Below are 17200 nucleotides of genomic sequence, written 5' to 3' on the forward strand. Positions count from 1 at the left end.
CCTTTAATAAAAGCATGGATTACAGTCTCCAGATCTCTGTGTGGCAGGTATCTTTTCATTTTTTTTAATTTTCAATAAAAAAAAATGTAAAAAAATTTTTAATAAAAGTTATAAAAGCTGTTTTTTGACGACCGAACTAACCTGGCCATCAAATTTCAACCTGTCATCAAATATTACACCAACATTTTTTACTGATGATCGATCAGTATATTATGTAAATAACTGAGCTTTCTTATTCCATACATTTGGAAGGTTAAATATAAAATGAAACAAAAAGCAATTAAATGACTAAATTAAAAAAGAGTCTAGTTCAATCTCCTGGCTGGCTCACCAATTTATTAAAGTGTAACATAATACAGGGTATTCCAATGTTATAAAATTTTTAATTTCTTTCATTTTTGCTTTTTTAAATGTTATGAAAATATTAACATAGCATTATCTCAGAGGAAAAAAAACTTTAGTAGAACCTATCTAACAATATGAAGAAATAAGTAATATTCAAGCTAAGCTAACTGGTGTATATAGTAAGAAGAATCATACTTTGCTAAACTTGTTTTAGTATGTTTCTATTTTCATTAAGGTTCTTTTTCACTAGTTTTTTTTATTAGTTCAAAAAAAAGTTGTATCATTGATCTTTTTAATGGATGGGCAACCATGTTGTCATGGTAACTAGTGATTAAAACTCAAAGCAACTAGAAATGAATGCTTTTAAAGACCCCAATAGCTGAATAATAAGTAATGTAGATGAAATAAAGACCAAAGTCCCTAAGCTAATTTTCATTAATGAAAAGCAATGAGTGGGAGAACTTTCTGAGTAGGAAAATCATTTCATTAAGCTTCGGCTTTCAGGTGAGATTTGAGCTGCTTTTACTTTGCAGTCACTATAACTCAGATAGGATGCAAAACCTTAAATACTGAACATGTTGCCTTCTTGTTTCAATCTCAGTGGCTTTCCAGAGAGCTTTAAAGTTATATAACTTGTTAAATTTCTCTAAAGGTTTTATCCAGTGTGCTGAAAGCTGATACAAACTGAATATTCATCCATGCATGCACTGATCAGTTATCTATCAGTCCATTCATTGATACCTTTATCTGTCCAACCAATCATTTATCCATAGAATAAAAATATTTGAAATAGATTGAAATATATTGAAAGAAATATTTGTCATAAATAAATTTGGTAAAATCTTAAGAAAAGTAGGGATTTTTTTACAGGTACAACATCTAGTAGAAGTGCTAACAATGATTAAATGATGAAGCTTAGATTTATTTTTACGCTTGTTTTTACTCCTCATGTAAAGTTTCTTTGAGCAACTCTAACATTTGAGCTTTTGACCTTTAAAACCCAAAGAGAGGAAGATTTGAAAGGAGGTAAAGTGATGTGCATAAATGTTTTTTCTATAATGCCCCTTCAGGAAACTTTGAGCTGGTGAGCTTGCTTTTGGAGAGAGGAGCAGACCCCATGATAGGGACGATTTGTCGAAATGGTATCTCCTCCACCCCGCTGGGAGACATGAACTCATTCAGCCTGGCGGCGTCGCACGGACACAGGTGATACAAGTCAATCACACCTCAGCACTGTAAATCCATCCATCACCGCAGTATTGATCCCTTCACACGCCCTGATCCGTTCCATCTGTCGCTCACAGAAGACATCTCAGTTTCTGTGTAGGAGGGCAGGTGACGATGAGCTCCACAGTCTGTTCAACTGCACTTTACAGCCTCGGTGCGGCTGGATAAGATAAAATCCATTAGTATTCAGGGCGGTGGGGAAATGGAGTGGAGCGAAGAGCAACAGCAGCAGCACAATGCAGCATTATTAAGACAATCAATTATGGAGGTGGTGATCACGCTGCAATATGTCGCCAACAGCTTGAAACCGAATTGGGGCTGGTTCTTCTCACACAGACATCTCTATGAGATATTCCTCAGATAAAGGTTAATGTCCTTAGAGTTGTTACACATATAGGGTAATTATCTATTATACTATGTTTTAATGTTTTCCGTGATCATTATTGCTTTTAAGGATCAAAATGGAGACTGGATTTTAGAAATAAAGACTTACAACCCCACATTGATTAGTATCAAAGGGCTGTCTCCCTGCACACACCAACTAGCTCCTCCTCACTAAAGCAGATGGTTCAGCAATGCATATTGGGTTGGGTTCGCACCGCATTTGTTAAGTGTTCAAATCCACTCTTAACAGATCAGGACATCTGTTACCACTGTTGCAGCAACATGCTGCAGAAATACTGTGATGCAATAGCAGGGCTTCGGTTTTTTGGGGTTTCTGCAAAAAAATGTTTTACACTAACGCAAAGACTGTGGCAGCTTTTGATGTTGGCTTTATGGGAAGTTGTCCAGGATGGCATCAGAAAATGGGGCGTACAAACACCAGATAAAAAAAAACTAAACTAAAATCCACCTTTTAATACTACGAAGTACTTTAGAAATCACATGATATTTCCCTGTAAAGATTTATATAGAAATAATATAGACATCATTTTTCCTATTTCTTTTGCAGCCTGGTATTATTGAGTCGACATTCTCATCACTCAGTAGCCAGCAACTATCATACTGTTAAAAACCGTTTATCAACTTTAGTCTGTTTAAACTAAAAATGATATATATTCCTAACCTCATCTATGGTCATGAACTTTGGTTCATGACCGAAAAAATAAGATCCCGGATGCAGGCGAGCAAAATTCGTTTTCTAAGTGGTGTGTATGAGCTCAGTCATCAGGGGAGGACAGCAGAGCCGCTGCTCCTCCACATCGAGAGGAGCCAGGTGAGTTGGCTCTGGCATCTGGTTAGGATGCCTCCTGGACGCCTCCCTGCTGAGGTGTTCTGGGCACCTCCCAACGAGAGGAGACCAAGAGGGAGACCCAGGACGCACTGGCCTGGGAATGCCTTGGGATTCCATCGCAGGAGCTGTCCCAAGTGGCCGGGAAAAAGGACCTCTGAGCATCCCTTCTAAAGCTGCGACCCCCGCAACCCGAACCTAGATAAGTGGAAGAGGATGGATGGATGAAATATTAAAATAAATAACCAAGACAAAGTAATGCTGAGTACTTTGAAAGTAGTACCCAAAGTAAAACAACTTTAAATAGTTTTACTTATGTAAAAGTACAAAGTAGTTATCCAAGAAATGAATGGCTACTATAGAACTATTAAGGTTTGGGCTCTTAACATCTGATTTAAACTTTAATATATATAGAGTCTAAAATGAAAATTCTGGTAATATGATTACAAAATAAATTTGGGAAGAAGAAAGTTTTCCAAATATTTTTTAACATAAACTTATAAACCAATCCTTCCAGGAAGTTATGCATACTTGAATTGCTTCCAAATTACGAGAATAAATAAAAAAAATTACAAGAATAGAGTCTTCAAACTATGAGAATAAAGTGATAAAATAACAAGAATAAAATCCTAACATTATGGAAATAAAGTAAAAAAAATTGCGAGAATAAAGTAAAATTATGAGAATAAAGTTGTAAAATTACGAGAATATATTCTTAACATTACTAGAATAAAGTGATAAAATAATGAGATTAAACTCCTAACATTATGAGAATAAAGTACGGTAAAAAAATTCCGAAATTATGAGAATAAAGTTGTTAAATATTGATAATAAAGTCGTAAAATTAAGAGAATAAAGTCCTAAAATTACAAGAATAAAGTAAAAAAATTACTATAATAAAGTCATAAAACAATGAGAATAAAGTCATTAAGTTACAAGAATAAAGTCGTAACATTACGAGAAATATTCGTAACATTACTAGAATAAAGTTCTAATATCATGAGATTAAAGTGGTAATTTAACGAGAATAAAGTTGTAATAATATGAAAATAAAGTTTTATTTTATGACAAGTCTTACAAAAAGCCCTTTCCTCCTCAAAAATGAGGAATGTCGAGCATCATGTGAAGTTATACTTTGGCTCTGGTTAGACAAATAAGGAAATCTTTTAGCACAGCAGCATTAAATTGGGCAGGATGTGAAAGTGGACTCAGGCTGCTGATTGGTGCTGCTGGTCGGAGCTGGAAGCTTTCTTTCTGAAACGGGTTGTGGTATAATGACTTCATTATCGTTATTTTTCAACTTTATTCTCATAATATTACGACTTTATTCTCAAAATAAAAAAGATAAATAAAATCTCTACATGGTCCTAATACTCCGTGATAGGTACAGTATGTCATGGAAAAGTTAAATTCAAAGAGATTTCAAAATGAGTATATTAATCTCTGCTTTTGTTTTTGTATTTAGAATTAACTAAATTATGACAAAACAGAATAGAAATAACCATTGGTGGGATGTCTGTGGTTGTCCAATGTTTGATGCCATATTTTTCATGTATAAATTGAATCTTTCTCTGTCCTTGTATTCTCCTCTACCTTTCCCCTTCTTTTCCAGGAATGTATTCCGGAAGCTTCTTTCCCACTCAGAGAAAGAAAAGGGGGACGTTTTGTCGCTGGAGGAAATCCTAGCCGAGGGTTCGGATCCTGGAGAGAAGAGGCTGACTCCTCAGGCTAACTGCAGCGGGACGCTGCGAACAGGAAAGGCCAGACTGAGGGCCCTGAGAGAGGCCATGTACCATAGCGCAGAGCATGGCCATGTGGACATCACCATTGACATCCGCAGCTTAGGTCAGATTTACTAATGCATGCCTCAGTGGCACACATGTCCCACTCTGTGGTGCCTCCAGCTGTCCTGCAGATGTGCTCATGCTGTGCCCGTCCTGTCCCTTCCTGTTCCCACCCTCTGCCGCTCACCCGACCATAAAACAGGAACCTTTCTATCAGAGGCGATAATAGTGTGGGTTTAAGGTGTGAACAGGATGATGGAGCTTTGTTCCCCCGCTTGTCTTTTAAATGTGGCTATCATCAGCTTTCCAACACATTCATCTTAAGATTTAAGTTTGTGTCACACTCTTGTTGTTAAAGAAAGCAGCTCATTGGCTTCAATACAAACAGTTATCGGGTTCAATGTCTGGGCTGAACATTAGCAAAAAGCATCCAAAGGGAAGCGGAAAGTAAACAAATTAGGGGTGATGGAAGACCTCAGTGTAAATTGTTTTAAATGTATAAAGACTTTCTTTGGCTCCATTCTGCAACACTGCATGTTATAAAGCTACTTTCTTGTAGCTGCGTTTTTACTTTCTGTATTTTAATTTTTTTGTATTTTGCTTTCACTCCTCCTTTAAAGAGCTAACTCCTAATGAAGCAGCCACCACAGATAGCTCCCAAAAGTAGTTAGATTTTTCTAAAACGTGATGCCAGGAAAAGTTTACACACACACCTATGGAAGAAAAACTGTCTCATTGGAATCTACCTTTTTTAAATACCATATTTTAAACACTGAATTGTTGTAGCACTGAATTTTAAACACTGATTTTTTTTTTTTTACACATTGAATTCCTTACATTTAATTTTTTTCTGGTAAAAATTTGCCTGTAAAATATTCAGCTGCAAAATATTCATCTGCAAAAAATGCAGCTGCAACAAAATCAGTTGCAAAAAAATCAGCTGCAACAAATTCAGCTGCAAAATATTCAGCCAAAGCAATCTACACTCGATGTAGTCGAGCAGCTTTTAGCCAATGAAATTAGCTCAGTTGGGCATAGCTTTGTTCCCAGCTGAGTGAGGAGTTTTTCTTGTTAAATAGATATGATTACAAAATGTCAGGCAGCATTTGATAGACAGCCATTATGGAAGCTCATTGGTAGAATTCCCTTATGACAGAAACAAGGCCACGATACACACCATTTTATCATCCGGAGGGGGGACACATTTAATTACCAACCCGAATTCATACAGCTGTCTTAAAACACTTCATACATTCAGCACTGCATTGTCACAATTCTGTTATCCCCCCACCTTCAGTCCATTCTAGGCGGCATTTATAGTAACTGCACATGCACAGGAATATCATGTCGAAAGCTTACTGGAATTCACGTGGGCTGGTCGGCATCAAAATCACTCCGACCCTCAAAGAATGTTTATACAGATGTTATCTGTTTTGCCAAACCTCCTCAAACATCATTTAATTGCGTACATATAAGGCATTAGGGACTTTATTATTGCTAAGACTCATACTTGACCTTTAGCATGTACTGCTTTGTTGCTAAGTAAGTATAGGGCCACGTGTAAGGATATATATAAGACAATAAAACTGCTTCTACACATTAGAGTTTTAAATCTAATCGGACTGGGTGAAATAACTGAGCAGATCATAGCTAGTGCGGCACCCCTATCTGCCAAGGCTCTTGGTTTGATCCGAAAGAAGCAGCCAGTGGCAATCTTTTCTTCTTTTTTTTTTCTGACTAAACAAGCAAATTTTATTGGCTAGAAGCTGCTCGACTGCACATTTTTGCAGGCAAATTTTTTTGCAGCTTTATTTTTTCAGGTGAAATTTTTTTGCAGGGGGTTTTTTTTTTTTTTTTTTTTTTTTTTTTTTTTTTGCAGCTGAATTTTCACCAGATAAAAATTCAGTGTAAGGAATTTAATGTGTAAAACAATTCACTGTATTAATTTCAGAACTAAAAAAAATCTGTTTTTAAAATACGGTGTACAAAAAAGGCAGATTCCAATTAGACAGTTTTTCTTCCATATACACCAATCTTTCACATAAAAGTGCTATTAAATTTGGACTTTTACAGCAACCAATGTCTTTTTTTAGCAAACCCCCAACATAACTTTAACTCCACATTAGCAGCTGAGCTGTGTGTTTGGGTTCACAATCCAGTTGGAAAAGCTAATTTTGTGCAAATTTCAATCTCCTAGTTGTTTATTTTAGGTATTAGATTTAAACAGTCCCACAGCATACTGCACCACTGCCTTACTTTACGTAGTGTTCTTTCTATAATTGAGTAGATTTAAGACTCAGTTTCCTCCTCCAAAAATATACGGCCAGACAGCTCCATGTTTTCTTAACTGGCAAGAAAACGTTGCTATGGAGATTTCTCTCGTCCAACAGGGGAGCTACGAATAGTTTCTGTTTCTTGGTTTTCTTTGGATCTTCTTCTAAAAAATCCTCTTTAAAACTGATACAGTGGAATTTTTGTTGATACAGAAAGAATGTTTAAAATAAACATTAGAACTCGTTTCTAATTGGATAAAGCAGTCGATATTAACTTCAAGGTTAAATTAGCTGCATTTCCAAACTCATTTAATATTTGGTAAAAAGTTTTAAAGCTGGATTAATCCCTGGTAAGATACCAGTTTATCTATACTGGACCAAAATAAGAACATAATTTCATGTTTTATCATTTTCTTAAGCAGAAAGAGTTAATGTTAAGGTTGCTGCTCCGTTTCCCTTTGGAGGTTTTCTGGGGATGTCCCAGTGGGAGGAGCCTCTGGAGCAGAACTAGAAATGCTGCAGTGACTGTCCTAAAGGCCCGGCATTGCATCATCATTTCCTATGAGATGAAGACTTTTGCCATAAAGAGGAATGTCAGGGTTTCCCTTCCTGACCTGTAACCCTTAAACGGCCACCTGATATCTAATAAGTGCAAGACAAAGTATTAAAGCCCAATCAGTTAGGATGTGAAGAATAGATAAGTTAATTGATTAGGGCTTGTTTCAATAGATACATCTACCCAAAATTTTTAGCAGAGCGGAGGATAGATAACCAATCTTCCACCTGGCTGTGACTTTTACGCATGCTTGGTTTCCATCAATCCCATTAGAGCCATTATTAACAAGCACTTCTAATTAAATCTAGATGCTCCATTAGTTTTCCATTGAAACCTTTGATTTTCCAATAATCCAACACTCATGCTCTCGTCCTTTAGCTGGCCTAAAGGGATGAAACATGGTCAATCTGTCTTCTGTTTATCTGCTTTTATTGTTCTTGAGTTTTCTGTATTCACTCTGTGGTGTTTTTGTGTTTTCCCAGGCGTTCCTTGGACGCTGCATACCTGGCTAGAGTCCCTGCGCACATGTTTCTTCCAGAACCGCCGGCCGCTGATCCAGGGCCTGCTTAAAGACTTCAGCTGTATCCAGGAGGACGAGTACACGGAGGAGCTGATCACACATGGGCTGCCGCTTATGTTCCAGATCCTCCGAACCAGCAAGGTCGCAGGGGGCTTCCTCTCATAGCAACAAAACTCTTGTTTAGACTACAGACAAAAGACAGGCTGGCTTCTTGGGAATTGAAAATGAATCTATTAGCTTCACTCCAAACTGCATTATCACTCATTTGAATTGTACTTTTTTTCTTCAGTGTTTGCAGAAGCAAGACAAAGGTTGTAAAGCTGAAACATGTAGAACATTCATGTGCTTAATGATGCTGCTGTGTGTGTTTGCAGAATGAGGTAATAGGCCAGCAGCTATCAGTCATTTTCACCCAGTGCTACGGACCCTTCCCCATCCCCAAACTGACAGAGATCAAGAGGAAACAGACCTCACGGCTGGGTAAGTTAGCACTTGGTCAAAACAGTCTTTCTATATTTTTTCCTATGAATCTGTGACTCTTTGGGGTCCTGAATCCTTCATTTTAGCTTGAGCTCTCAGTGTGAGACTTAAAAAGTCTGGCATAGGTATAAAGTGTCAATGAGAGTTAGCAAATTAACATCCGTCCTCTTTTTTCTGTGGCATAAAATACCACAGTGCTGTAAGTCTGTACTCCACACAGGCTGGTTGATACAAACTAATCCTATGGTGGTCTTACTTTCAGGAGGGTTCTGTCACCATCTAGTGGTCAGAGTCTGAATAACATCTGGATCATAATTGATCTTATTCACGCGTTTTTGTTTATTTTTTTGAGTTTGGTGCATTTTTACATTTATCTATAATACATTAATGAGCAATAGGATTCTTAAGCGATTATTTCCATAAAATTACAGCAGAGTGGTTGAAACTAGAACCTGCGCATTTTAACCTTAGAAATAGAAATAGTTCATCTAATTGACTGTAGATGAAGAGAAATGACGGTAAGTCAATAAGCATTTGTACATTTTTTACACTTTTTTTAGGCTGTTATGCATCGGGGAGAGCAACCTCTGCAGCAGAGTGATTTGCAATATTAAGGTGTATTTGAAACACTGTGAAGGCATTGTCAGGTCAAATAAAACTATTTTAATCAGTTTTAAAGCCCGGTTTGAAAGAAATGTGCATCAACAAAAAACATACATATCTTAAGACTAAAATATCTTTTTCATTCATTATATGCTTTAAACTTGCATATTTGGATCATAGTAGGTGTGATATTAAAGTTAACCACCTCTAATTAATGTTCTTAAAATTGATTTAATTCTTCCCTCGGTGGTAATCCGGAGTTTGGATCCTTAAATCAGTTTTTTATCACCGGACAAAAAGGGTTGAAATCTGGGTAGATAAGGATCTGTATATTTTCCAAATCTGTGATATATTACTTACTTAATACACTTTTACTTGATGTATTTGAACAACGACAGAAAGTTAAGTTAATGTTAGGTTAGAAAAAGTTTACAAGTTCATTGAGAAGTTGACAGGTATTCACCACAGGCACCCATGTATTAACGTGGAAGCTTTAAAGGAATTAATTTAAATATATTTTTTTCTCATGGTAAAAATCATTAACATTATCATTATCCTGAAAAGTGGCCAAATAAATTAGAATATGTACAATTTGTCTGGAAATTTAGAAGACTTTGAAGAACAATCATAGGATTCAAATAATCGGATTCATAATTTAATTCCAAAGACAATAAAATTAAAACATTTCATAAAGGTTTGGGAATATTGAGACTTCTTCTTATTTTTAATGTTACAACAATCATTGTTTTGAATTTTATTAGTTAATGAAATAATAATTATGAAAGAAATTATGTATTCTTGATATTTTTGACAATATTATATATTATATATTGAGTTAGATTTAATCTTAATCCTTAAGAGACATATTTCATATTAAGGTTTTAAAATATCTTGAGACTAAATAAATGAATAGTCAGATTATTTAGTTTATCACAAAAAAATGTTCAACAGTCAGCTTAATTCAACACATCATTGCTGGGAATGATTTATAAGATGTTTTCTGTATTTAGGCAAAAAAGATACACAGTGATGCAGCGCCACCTGCTGTTTTCTGGATAAAAGTAGATAAATTAATGTTGCATTGAAAGAGCTGCAAACATTAAGGGATTGCTTGGGAGAAACTTGAGAAAAATGTTTATGCGGCTCATTGGAACAACAGTTTTAAATGCTAATTGTGGATCCTCGATGTGAGAAATGTGAGAAATTAGCTTATCTTCTGCTTTTTGCTGTTTCCTTAATTTAGTTTACTTGAGTTAAATCATTTTATGGTTTGATTTTACTCCAGACCCCCACTTCCTGAACAACAAGGAGATGTCTGACGTCACCTTCCTGGTGGAGGGAAAACCATTTTATGCACATAAGGTGTTGCTTTTCACAGCATCACCCAGGTACTGAAAAAACGCGGCTTATATGCAGACATGTTTGCTTTTATTCAACAATGTCTTCAAGACTATTTAATGTTCACCTTTTGGTTTTCACCCAGGTTCAAGTCCCTGCTTCAAAACAGACCAGCAGCAGAAAACACATGCATTGAGATCAGCCATGTCAAATACAACATTTTCCATGTAAGACACTGAGCTTTTTCTATTTCTATTTAAACATAGAACTTGAGGAGGATTTTTATATTCTAAGTGTTTTAACTAAATGCCGTTGCTTTTACCAGGTGGTCATGCAGTATCTGTACTGTGGAGGCACAGAGTCTCTGCACATCCGCAACACAGAAGTGATGGAGGTAAGAGATGCTGAAAATATGCCCTGAAAGCAGCTGCATTAGTTTGAGCTGTTCTCTAATCCTGCATCTGGGTGCACCGTCCTCCGCAGCTCCTGTCTGCAGCCAAGTTCTTCCAACTAGAGGCCCTTCAGAGACACTGTGAGATCATTTGCTCCAAGAACATCACCACTGAAACCTGCGTGGACCTTTACAAACACGCCAAGGTGGGAGTGCATCACAAACTGGGAATGTTTATCTCCAATACTTGTTAATACCTAAAAACCAGAGCTGATTTCAGAGAGGCTGTAATTCATGGTGTTGCAGCTGCTTTGACAAAGCACCGTCTTCCTGATAGATTGGTGTGTAGTTAGTTTAATCTGTTCTAGTCCTAAAATTGTACATTTATCTACATTTTGAGACAGGGCTCCATAATATTATCCGGATATTTTAAGGCACTTTTCTCCTGCTTCTGTTCAGTATAGACAAGCCCAGGATTTTAGTTAATAGGATACATTTACATAGTTGCATGCATTGTTGGACAAATTAAATCCCAAAATGTGATTTATTTAATATTAAAAGTTACATTTAGGAAAAGGCATTATAAAATTAAGGTGCACGATAATTTGTCATGAATTTCTGAATCACAACAAATATAATGATATAGAAAAAACAAAAACCTTTAGACTACATGAGACAAGCTCTCTTTCTGTGCCTCATTCACTAGCTACTGAGTGCAGCTCTTCCACAGAAGGACTTACAAAGTCAAATTTCCATGAAATGCAACATGAAAGTAGTTTATACTATTTCAAAATTAACATTAAACCTTTAAAGCCCGATCCAAGAATAAAACAAAACAGAAAATTACTTTTTGTTGGTTTGAATTCCCTATTTGGCCTTTTAACAAAATATGTAAAAAGAAAAAACAGAAATACCTTTTTGATATTAATAATTTATTACTATGCGATAAGTCAAGATTATTTTTTGTGTAGTCTTCTGCCCTCTGTTATCAGGTATATCTGATTGTGTACAATAGGATTTTGAGCAAAGTTTTTACCATTAAATTATGCAAAAGGTGTCAGACTCTACAATGTGACACTACAACGGCAATACCTGTGCAATTTATGATGTTCAATTACTATTTGATACCCTGTGCAATAACCTGTTTCTCTATATTTGACACCAAGTGCAATAACTATATAAATAAATATAAATATCCCTCTATATAAATACCCATGTAAGCACCCTATGCAAGAACCCTGTATAGTAATCCTAATATATATTTTTTTTTTAAATCAATCAATCAAATTGACATGTTAAAGCAAAGTTAGCATTCTCTCAGCACATTAACATCACTACATCATTATGTGTATTTTTTTGCTTTTAAATATTTATAATTAAAATGTTTAAAGACTCTTAATTAAGTGATGATTGAGATCTCTTTGGAGGTTTTTTTTTTTTTTAACTTTTTCTTCTTTTCAGACTAATGTGGCTTCAGCCACTGCCAAATTAAATGCAGTCAATCACCAGCTTTTACCCACTAGGTTTTCTAATGAAGTGAAAAGTTTATAATTGTACAAATTTTTGGAAACTGTGTCTTGAATAAGCATCTGAACGATTGGCCTCCAAGATAAAGAATTGTGCTTTTTTTACCAGGATATTTTTCACCTTTTGATGAATATTTGCCAATCTCAGGTTTGTAGAAAATAATGGGGGAAAAAACTCATTTAAAACTGTCAAACTCGGAATTTAATTCTAAAATAGGAAATTAAATAACATGGAAATTTTTTTCAAGCTAACTCACTTCAGAATTTCAGTTTAAGATCTCTGTTTTCCCATTCTCCTTCCCTTATAACAGTTCCTGGGTGCCTTGGAGCTTACGGCTTTCATCGAGGGCTACTTCCTGAAGAACATGGTGCTGCTGATTGAACTCGACACCTTCAAGCAGCTTCTGTACGAGCCCCTTCCTGCTGAGAGCCCTGCATCCAGCCCCGGCATCTGCTCTGACATCCTCCACGACCTGGAGAAGACCCTGGCCACCCGCATCCACTCCATCCACCTCTCCACCTCTAAGGGCTCTGTGGTGTGACCACCGGCCTGCTCCCATCCACTCGCAGCATCTATGTAACACCCATTTAGCAATCACCGTCCTGCCCAGTCAAACTGTAGTTGGATAACGCCAGGAAGTCCCTTTAATTCTGCTGCTTGTTGAAGGTTAATGTTGACGTTTGTGACTAAACTTATTCTTTGCCTTGAACTCCTGTCCTTATGGTTCCCGCTGTTCACTCCACATAAAAACCGATAAAAGCAAACCTGGCTTGATCACATAGTCTGATAAAAATTCAGCTCTGAATTGTATTTCATACAGAACTCATGCATGAAATACATATTTTAAACTTTTTTCACTTAAAGTAGAATTTAACTCGATTATTAGAGCTCTGAAGTTTACAAAACATACATCAGCTGGACTTGGAGGCCTTGGCAGCAGCAGATTCAATCCCCACTATACGACCACTTGAAGTGACCTGTAGCAATGTCAGGAGGTAAAACTTTAAGGTGGACTTAATCACACTTCAATCCGTCGGTGTGTTTTTCCTGGACATGTTTCACTGTGTTAAATCTGCCGCGCTGCAGAAGCCAAACCAATCACAGGAACTTCCGCTCTGGCCGCCGCTGCAGAGCCGATTCAAATAAACACGGCCAGCTCGCTGAAATCTATGCTGACTCGATCCCTTAAACTCGGATGTCTGACTGGGAAATGATTTCTGTTTTTGCATGACACCCTCTCTACTGAGCTGCCATTATGTTGCTTTTTTATGCACAGCTTACTTCATGGACCAAATTGAGGAGATTGCTGCTGAATGACTTTTTATCCACCGCAAGACAAGGCGGGATTCTGAAGCTGGACCTCACTTTGCAGGGGGTTTTTTTTCTGAAAGCAGTGTAAATATCTTCTGATAAACATCATACTGGTTGTAATTTTTTTGCAAGCTGGGTATCAAATCCCCCCACATGCTTGCTTGGCTGATGACGGCGGTTCCTGCTAAACGTGCTCCCTGCTGTGCGTCCGAATTATGCAAAGCTGCATGTTTAACTCATCTGTGTGACCCCTGTGTTTTTGCTTTAGACGTGTTATATAAAACATAGGACTGAGTGGGATACTGGTTGTTCCAGTTTTAGTCAAGCTGAACAGATTTCCATGGAATAATGTGGTTCCTTAAACATTCCAGATGAGGATAACGTTAGCCTCAGCATCGATACTGAACCTTTTTAAGACACCATAACCCATTTAATCTGCCAGCTGTTTGTTAAAACATTATTTTAGCTGCTGTTCTCTACTTTGACATCCATTATGAAAAATAATATTTGATATACAGTTAAGAAAGCTATACAATAAATTGTCTATATTTGGTTAAATTAAAGTAGGCAGGTAAGTTGCAAAAAGTGAAGGCAGTGCTTGCTGTGCAGGACCTGAATAAAGCTAGAAGAGATGCAGAGGATGTGAGATGAACCAGTGACTAAAGACATAAAGAGGAATCGGAAGAACTGAAGAGTGGAACTAGAATCACAAATAGAGAAGAGAGGAGACCAAGGGAAATAAATGGCAGAACAGGAACTGAACACAGTCAGGAAAGTAATAAGCAGTAGACAAAAAAACAACTAGATATTAGAAACACAGAGACAACAGGGGGAGTGGGAAACCTGGAAACTTTAGGAAAACAGGCAGCTAAGAAGAAAATGGAACGATAAGGGACAGATGGACCAAAATAAAACAGGAAGTTACTGATAAAGGAAACCAAAGATAACTCAAAATGCAAAAAAACAATAATGAACAAAGTCCAATACATGACAATGAGCAGATAAAATGTCAACATTTTGATTCTTTTCAAATTATTTTGCACAAAACATGTTTTTTAAGCATTAAACAAAAGATATGAAACCAACATGCACTTTCCAGCTGGCCTTCCAAGAGTTAGTTTGGCTTAAAACTACTTGGTTAAAAAAAAGTTTTCATGTTTTTTCTGCTGCAAAAGGTTTCCTCATATCATTGATGAAGTTAAAATTCAGCTGTTACTTAGACATATGTGTTAAAAGTAGCAAAGGTTCAAAAGTAGACACTGAGTAATGCTAACAGATGTTTATCCTTTCTGCTCAGATGAACAGAAAGTTCTCAAATTGATGCATTTAGCTGTACTTTGCTATACAGCTAAAATAGATTTAATGAATGTAACACAGATTTGTAAGAAAGAGATTTTGAAAGCATGCAATTTTCCCAATCCAGCAACACACCAAAAAAAAAAAAATAAATAAGTTTTACCGCCAGCTTTTACAATGCAAATGTTTGTTTCACCCTTTATATTGTCATAAAATATAAAATCTTCTCGCTTCAAATATTGTAGCACACAAAAAATTACTTCAATATTTTACTTTTTGGGCCCGTTTACAAATTTTTAGAACATATAAAGTTGTGTCGATATTGACAACAACAAAAAAAAATAATAGATGTTAAAATAAAAACTTTATTTTCTTATCTACATAACAGTGTATATTTTATTTTACATTCAGCAGTTTTGTTTTACAAAATAAAAGCGTTATATTTAATAATATAGAGAAGAAGCAATATTTACATTTGATTGTGTTCCCATGAGATTAGCTAGGATGTAAATGTGAACTCAAAGAGATGTACATTAAATGAGTGATTGAATATCGCACATATATTTTTTGGGGTTAAATATCCGTGGCAGCCCATGGTGTATTTTTGCTTTAAAGAGTTTAATGTATGTTGATAACTTCAACGAATCATTACATATTCACATATTTTAATGGAAACGCTTTATTTGAAAGATATATATATATAACCTGATGCAAACCAAGGTTCATGATGATGTCAAGCACTTTTTTGTGCCAGTGTTACTGTAGCCTCACACAATCGGAGTTTTACCAGTGAGCTTGAGTTCAAGTCTTATTGTGACCCAACAGCAGCTGAGTACAACACAAATATGACAATAAAGTCAGAGATTTTACGCTTATCTGTTTTTGTTAGTCTTAATGTTATGCCAGTAGCAAAAAACAACAAAAAAACTTAGCGTGTCCCATTTCTGGCATCTCTGTCCCAAAAACCGGGTCAAAGCTGTAGAGTAAATGTCAGTTTGCATGGCTCTTCTTGTTTACTGTTGTTGGGAATGTGTTCTGTACTGCAGCTTTGTCTAAACGCCCTCCTTTGTGTTTGTCTGAGAATTTATTATCCTGAGTATTTGTTACTGGTAATATACCCTAATTTTCCTTAGACACAGTGATAACTTGCATGGGTTAGTTCAAATCCACACGGGGATGAAACTTTTGCTACTTTCCTTTGAGGGGAAACTGTACATTGTACAAATTATATATACGAAATATAAATTATACATGGTGTAAGAAGCAGAGATGTGGTGGAGTATAACAACAAAGAGAAATGTTACACTCATGCTGCGGTTTCTGTCGTTCCATGACATGCTATTGTGGACAGCTAATAAAGACCTCAGTTTAAAAACCTTTGAAGCCTTTTTTTTTTTGTTAGCTTTTTATTCCTGTTTTTTTCTGAGCCTTGCTTTCTACCTGAACTTTTGCTGTATTTTTGCATTAAAAAAAGAATGTTTTTTTGCAGGGGGGGGGGATATAATTGTAAGTTGAGCAGCAGATATTTGTTTCTTGCCCAATTGAAACGTCACCAAGACCAGTTTTTGTTACAGGCAGGGGGATGATGGCTTCATTTTATGGCAATCTTAGTTTACAGATACGGAGATTCGGTTTTAAAACCACCTTAATCCAATAGGCTCTATGCACAGCTCCACTACTTCCTGAATTTAATGCAGCTCCTTTGTTTCCTGTCTTTCATGATTGGATGCACTGATTAATCCAGGTGTGTATGACCTAAGTAACTGGCCAGACACACCTGGATTAATCAGTTCGTCCAGTAATGAAAGACAGGAAACAAAGGAGCTGCCTTAAATTCAGGAAGTAGTGGAGCTGTGCATAGAGCCCATTACCTCACTCTTAGGGTCCCATAGTCCCAACAAGCTTGGCAAAGATTATCAGAGACTGACCTTCCACTTATAAGATCAGTTAGAACACATTTGAGCCAGATACTAACACAACCAAACTAAAACCAATTATTTGAGACATTAATCCAGCTGTGTTACCACACTTGCTGCCTGCAAATGCAGAAGCTTCTACGCTGTGTTACGAGCTTAAGATATTTTACAGAGAAGGTGCAAAAATCTAACCTGACTCTGGATATGCGGAGCAACTCCATCTGGAAACCTGCCGTTGAAGTAATTTTGGGAAGGGGCGAAAATACTGTTGGTGATAGACGGGCCAAATAAACCAATCAGATCAACGAAGCATATGACGTACTAACAGAGCGACGACGAAGAGGAGCCAATTGATAGATCAAACTCTTGCCGAAACCAGTCGGGAGAAGAGCAAAACCATCT

The 17200-nt window shown here is 36.5% G+C and overlaps 1 protein-coding gene across 2 annotated transcripts in view; it reads left to right on the plus strand.

Moving 5' to 3' along the window:
* Window positions 1-16251, plus strand: part of LOC107085855 (ankyrin repeat and BTB/POZ domain-containing protein BTBD11-A) — a 229254-nt gene extending 213003 nt beyond the window's left edge. For both annotated transcript variants that reach the window (XM_015376468.1, XM_015376476.1), the window contains 9 exons: window positions 1416-1551; window positions 4416-4648; window positions 7899-8077; window positions 8311-8416; window positions 10305-10407; window positions 10503-10584; window positions 10683-10751; window positions 10841-10954; window positions 12586-16251. In XM_015376468.1, the coding sequence (XP_015231954.1) occupies window positions 1416-1551; window positions 4416-4648; window positions 7899-8077; window positions 8311-8416; window positions 10305-10407; window positions 10503-10584; window positions 10683-10751; window positions 10841-10954; window positions 12586-12816 (1253 nt within the window). In that variant the 3' untranslated portion in view covers window positions 12817-16251. The remainder of the gene's footprint in view (window positions 1-1415; window positions 1552-4415; window positions 4649-7898; window positions 8078-8310; window positions 8417-10304; window positions 10408-10502; window positions 10585-10682; window positions 10752-10840; window positions 10955-12585) is intronic.
* Window positions 16252-17200: the final 949 nt, after the last annotated feature.

Source organism: Cyprinodon variegatus, unplaced genomic scaffold (genome assembly GCF_000732505.1).
Source record: "Cyprinodon variegatus isolate N-32 unplaced genomic scaffold, C_variegatus-1.0 Scaffold7, whole genome shotgun sequence".
In the NCBI taxonomy this organism is placed as follows: domain Eukaryota; kingdom Metazoa; phylum Chordata; class Actinopteri; order Cyprinodontiformes; family Cyprinodontidae; genus Cyprinodon; species Cyprinodon variegatus.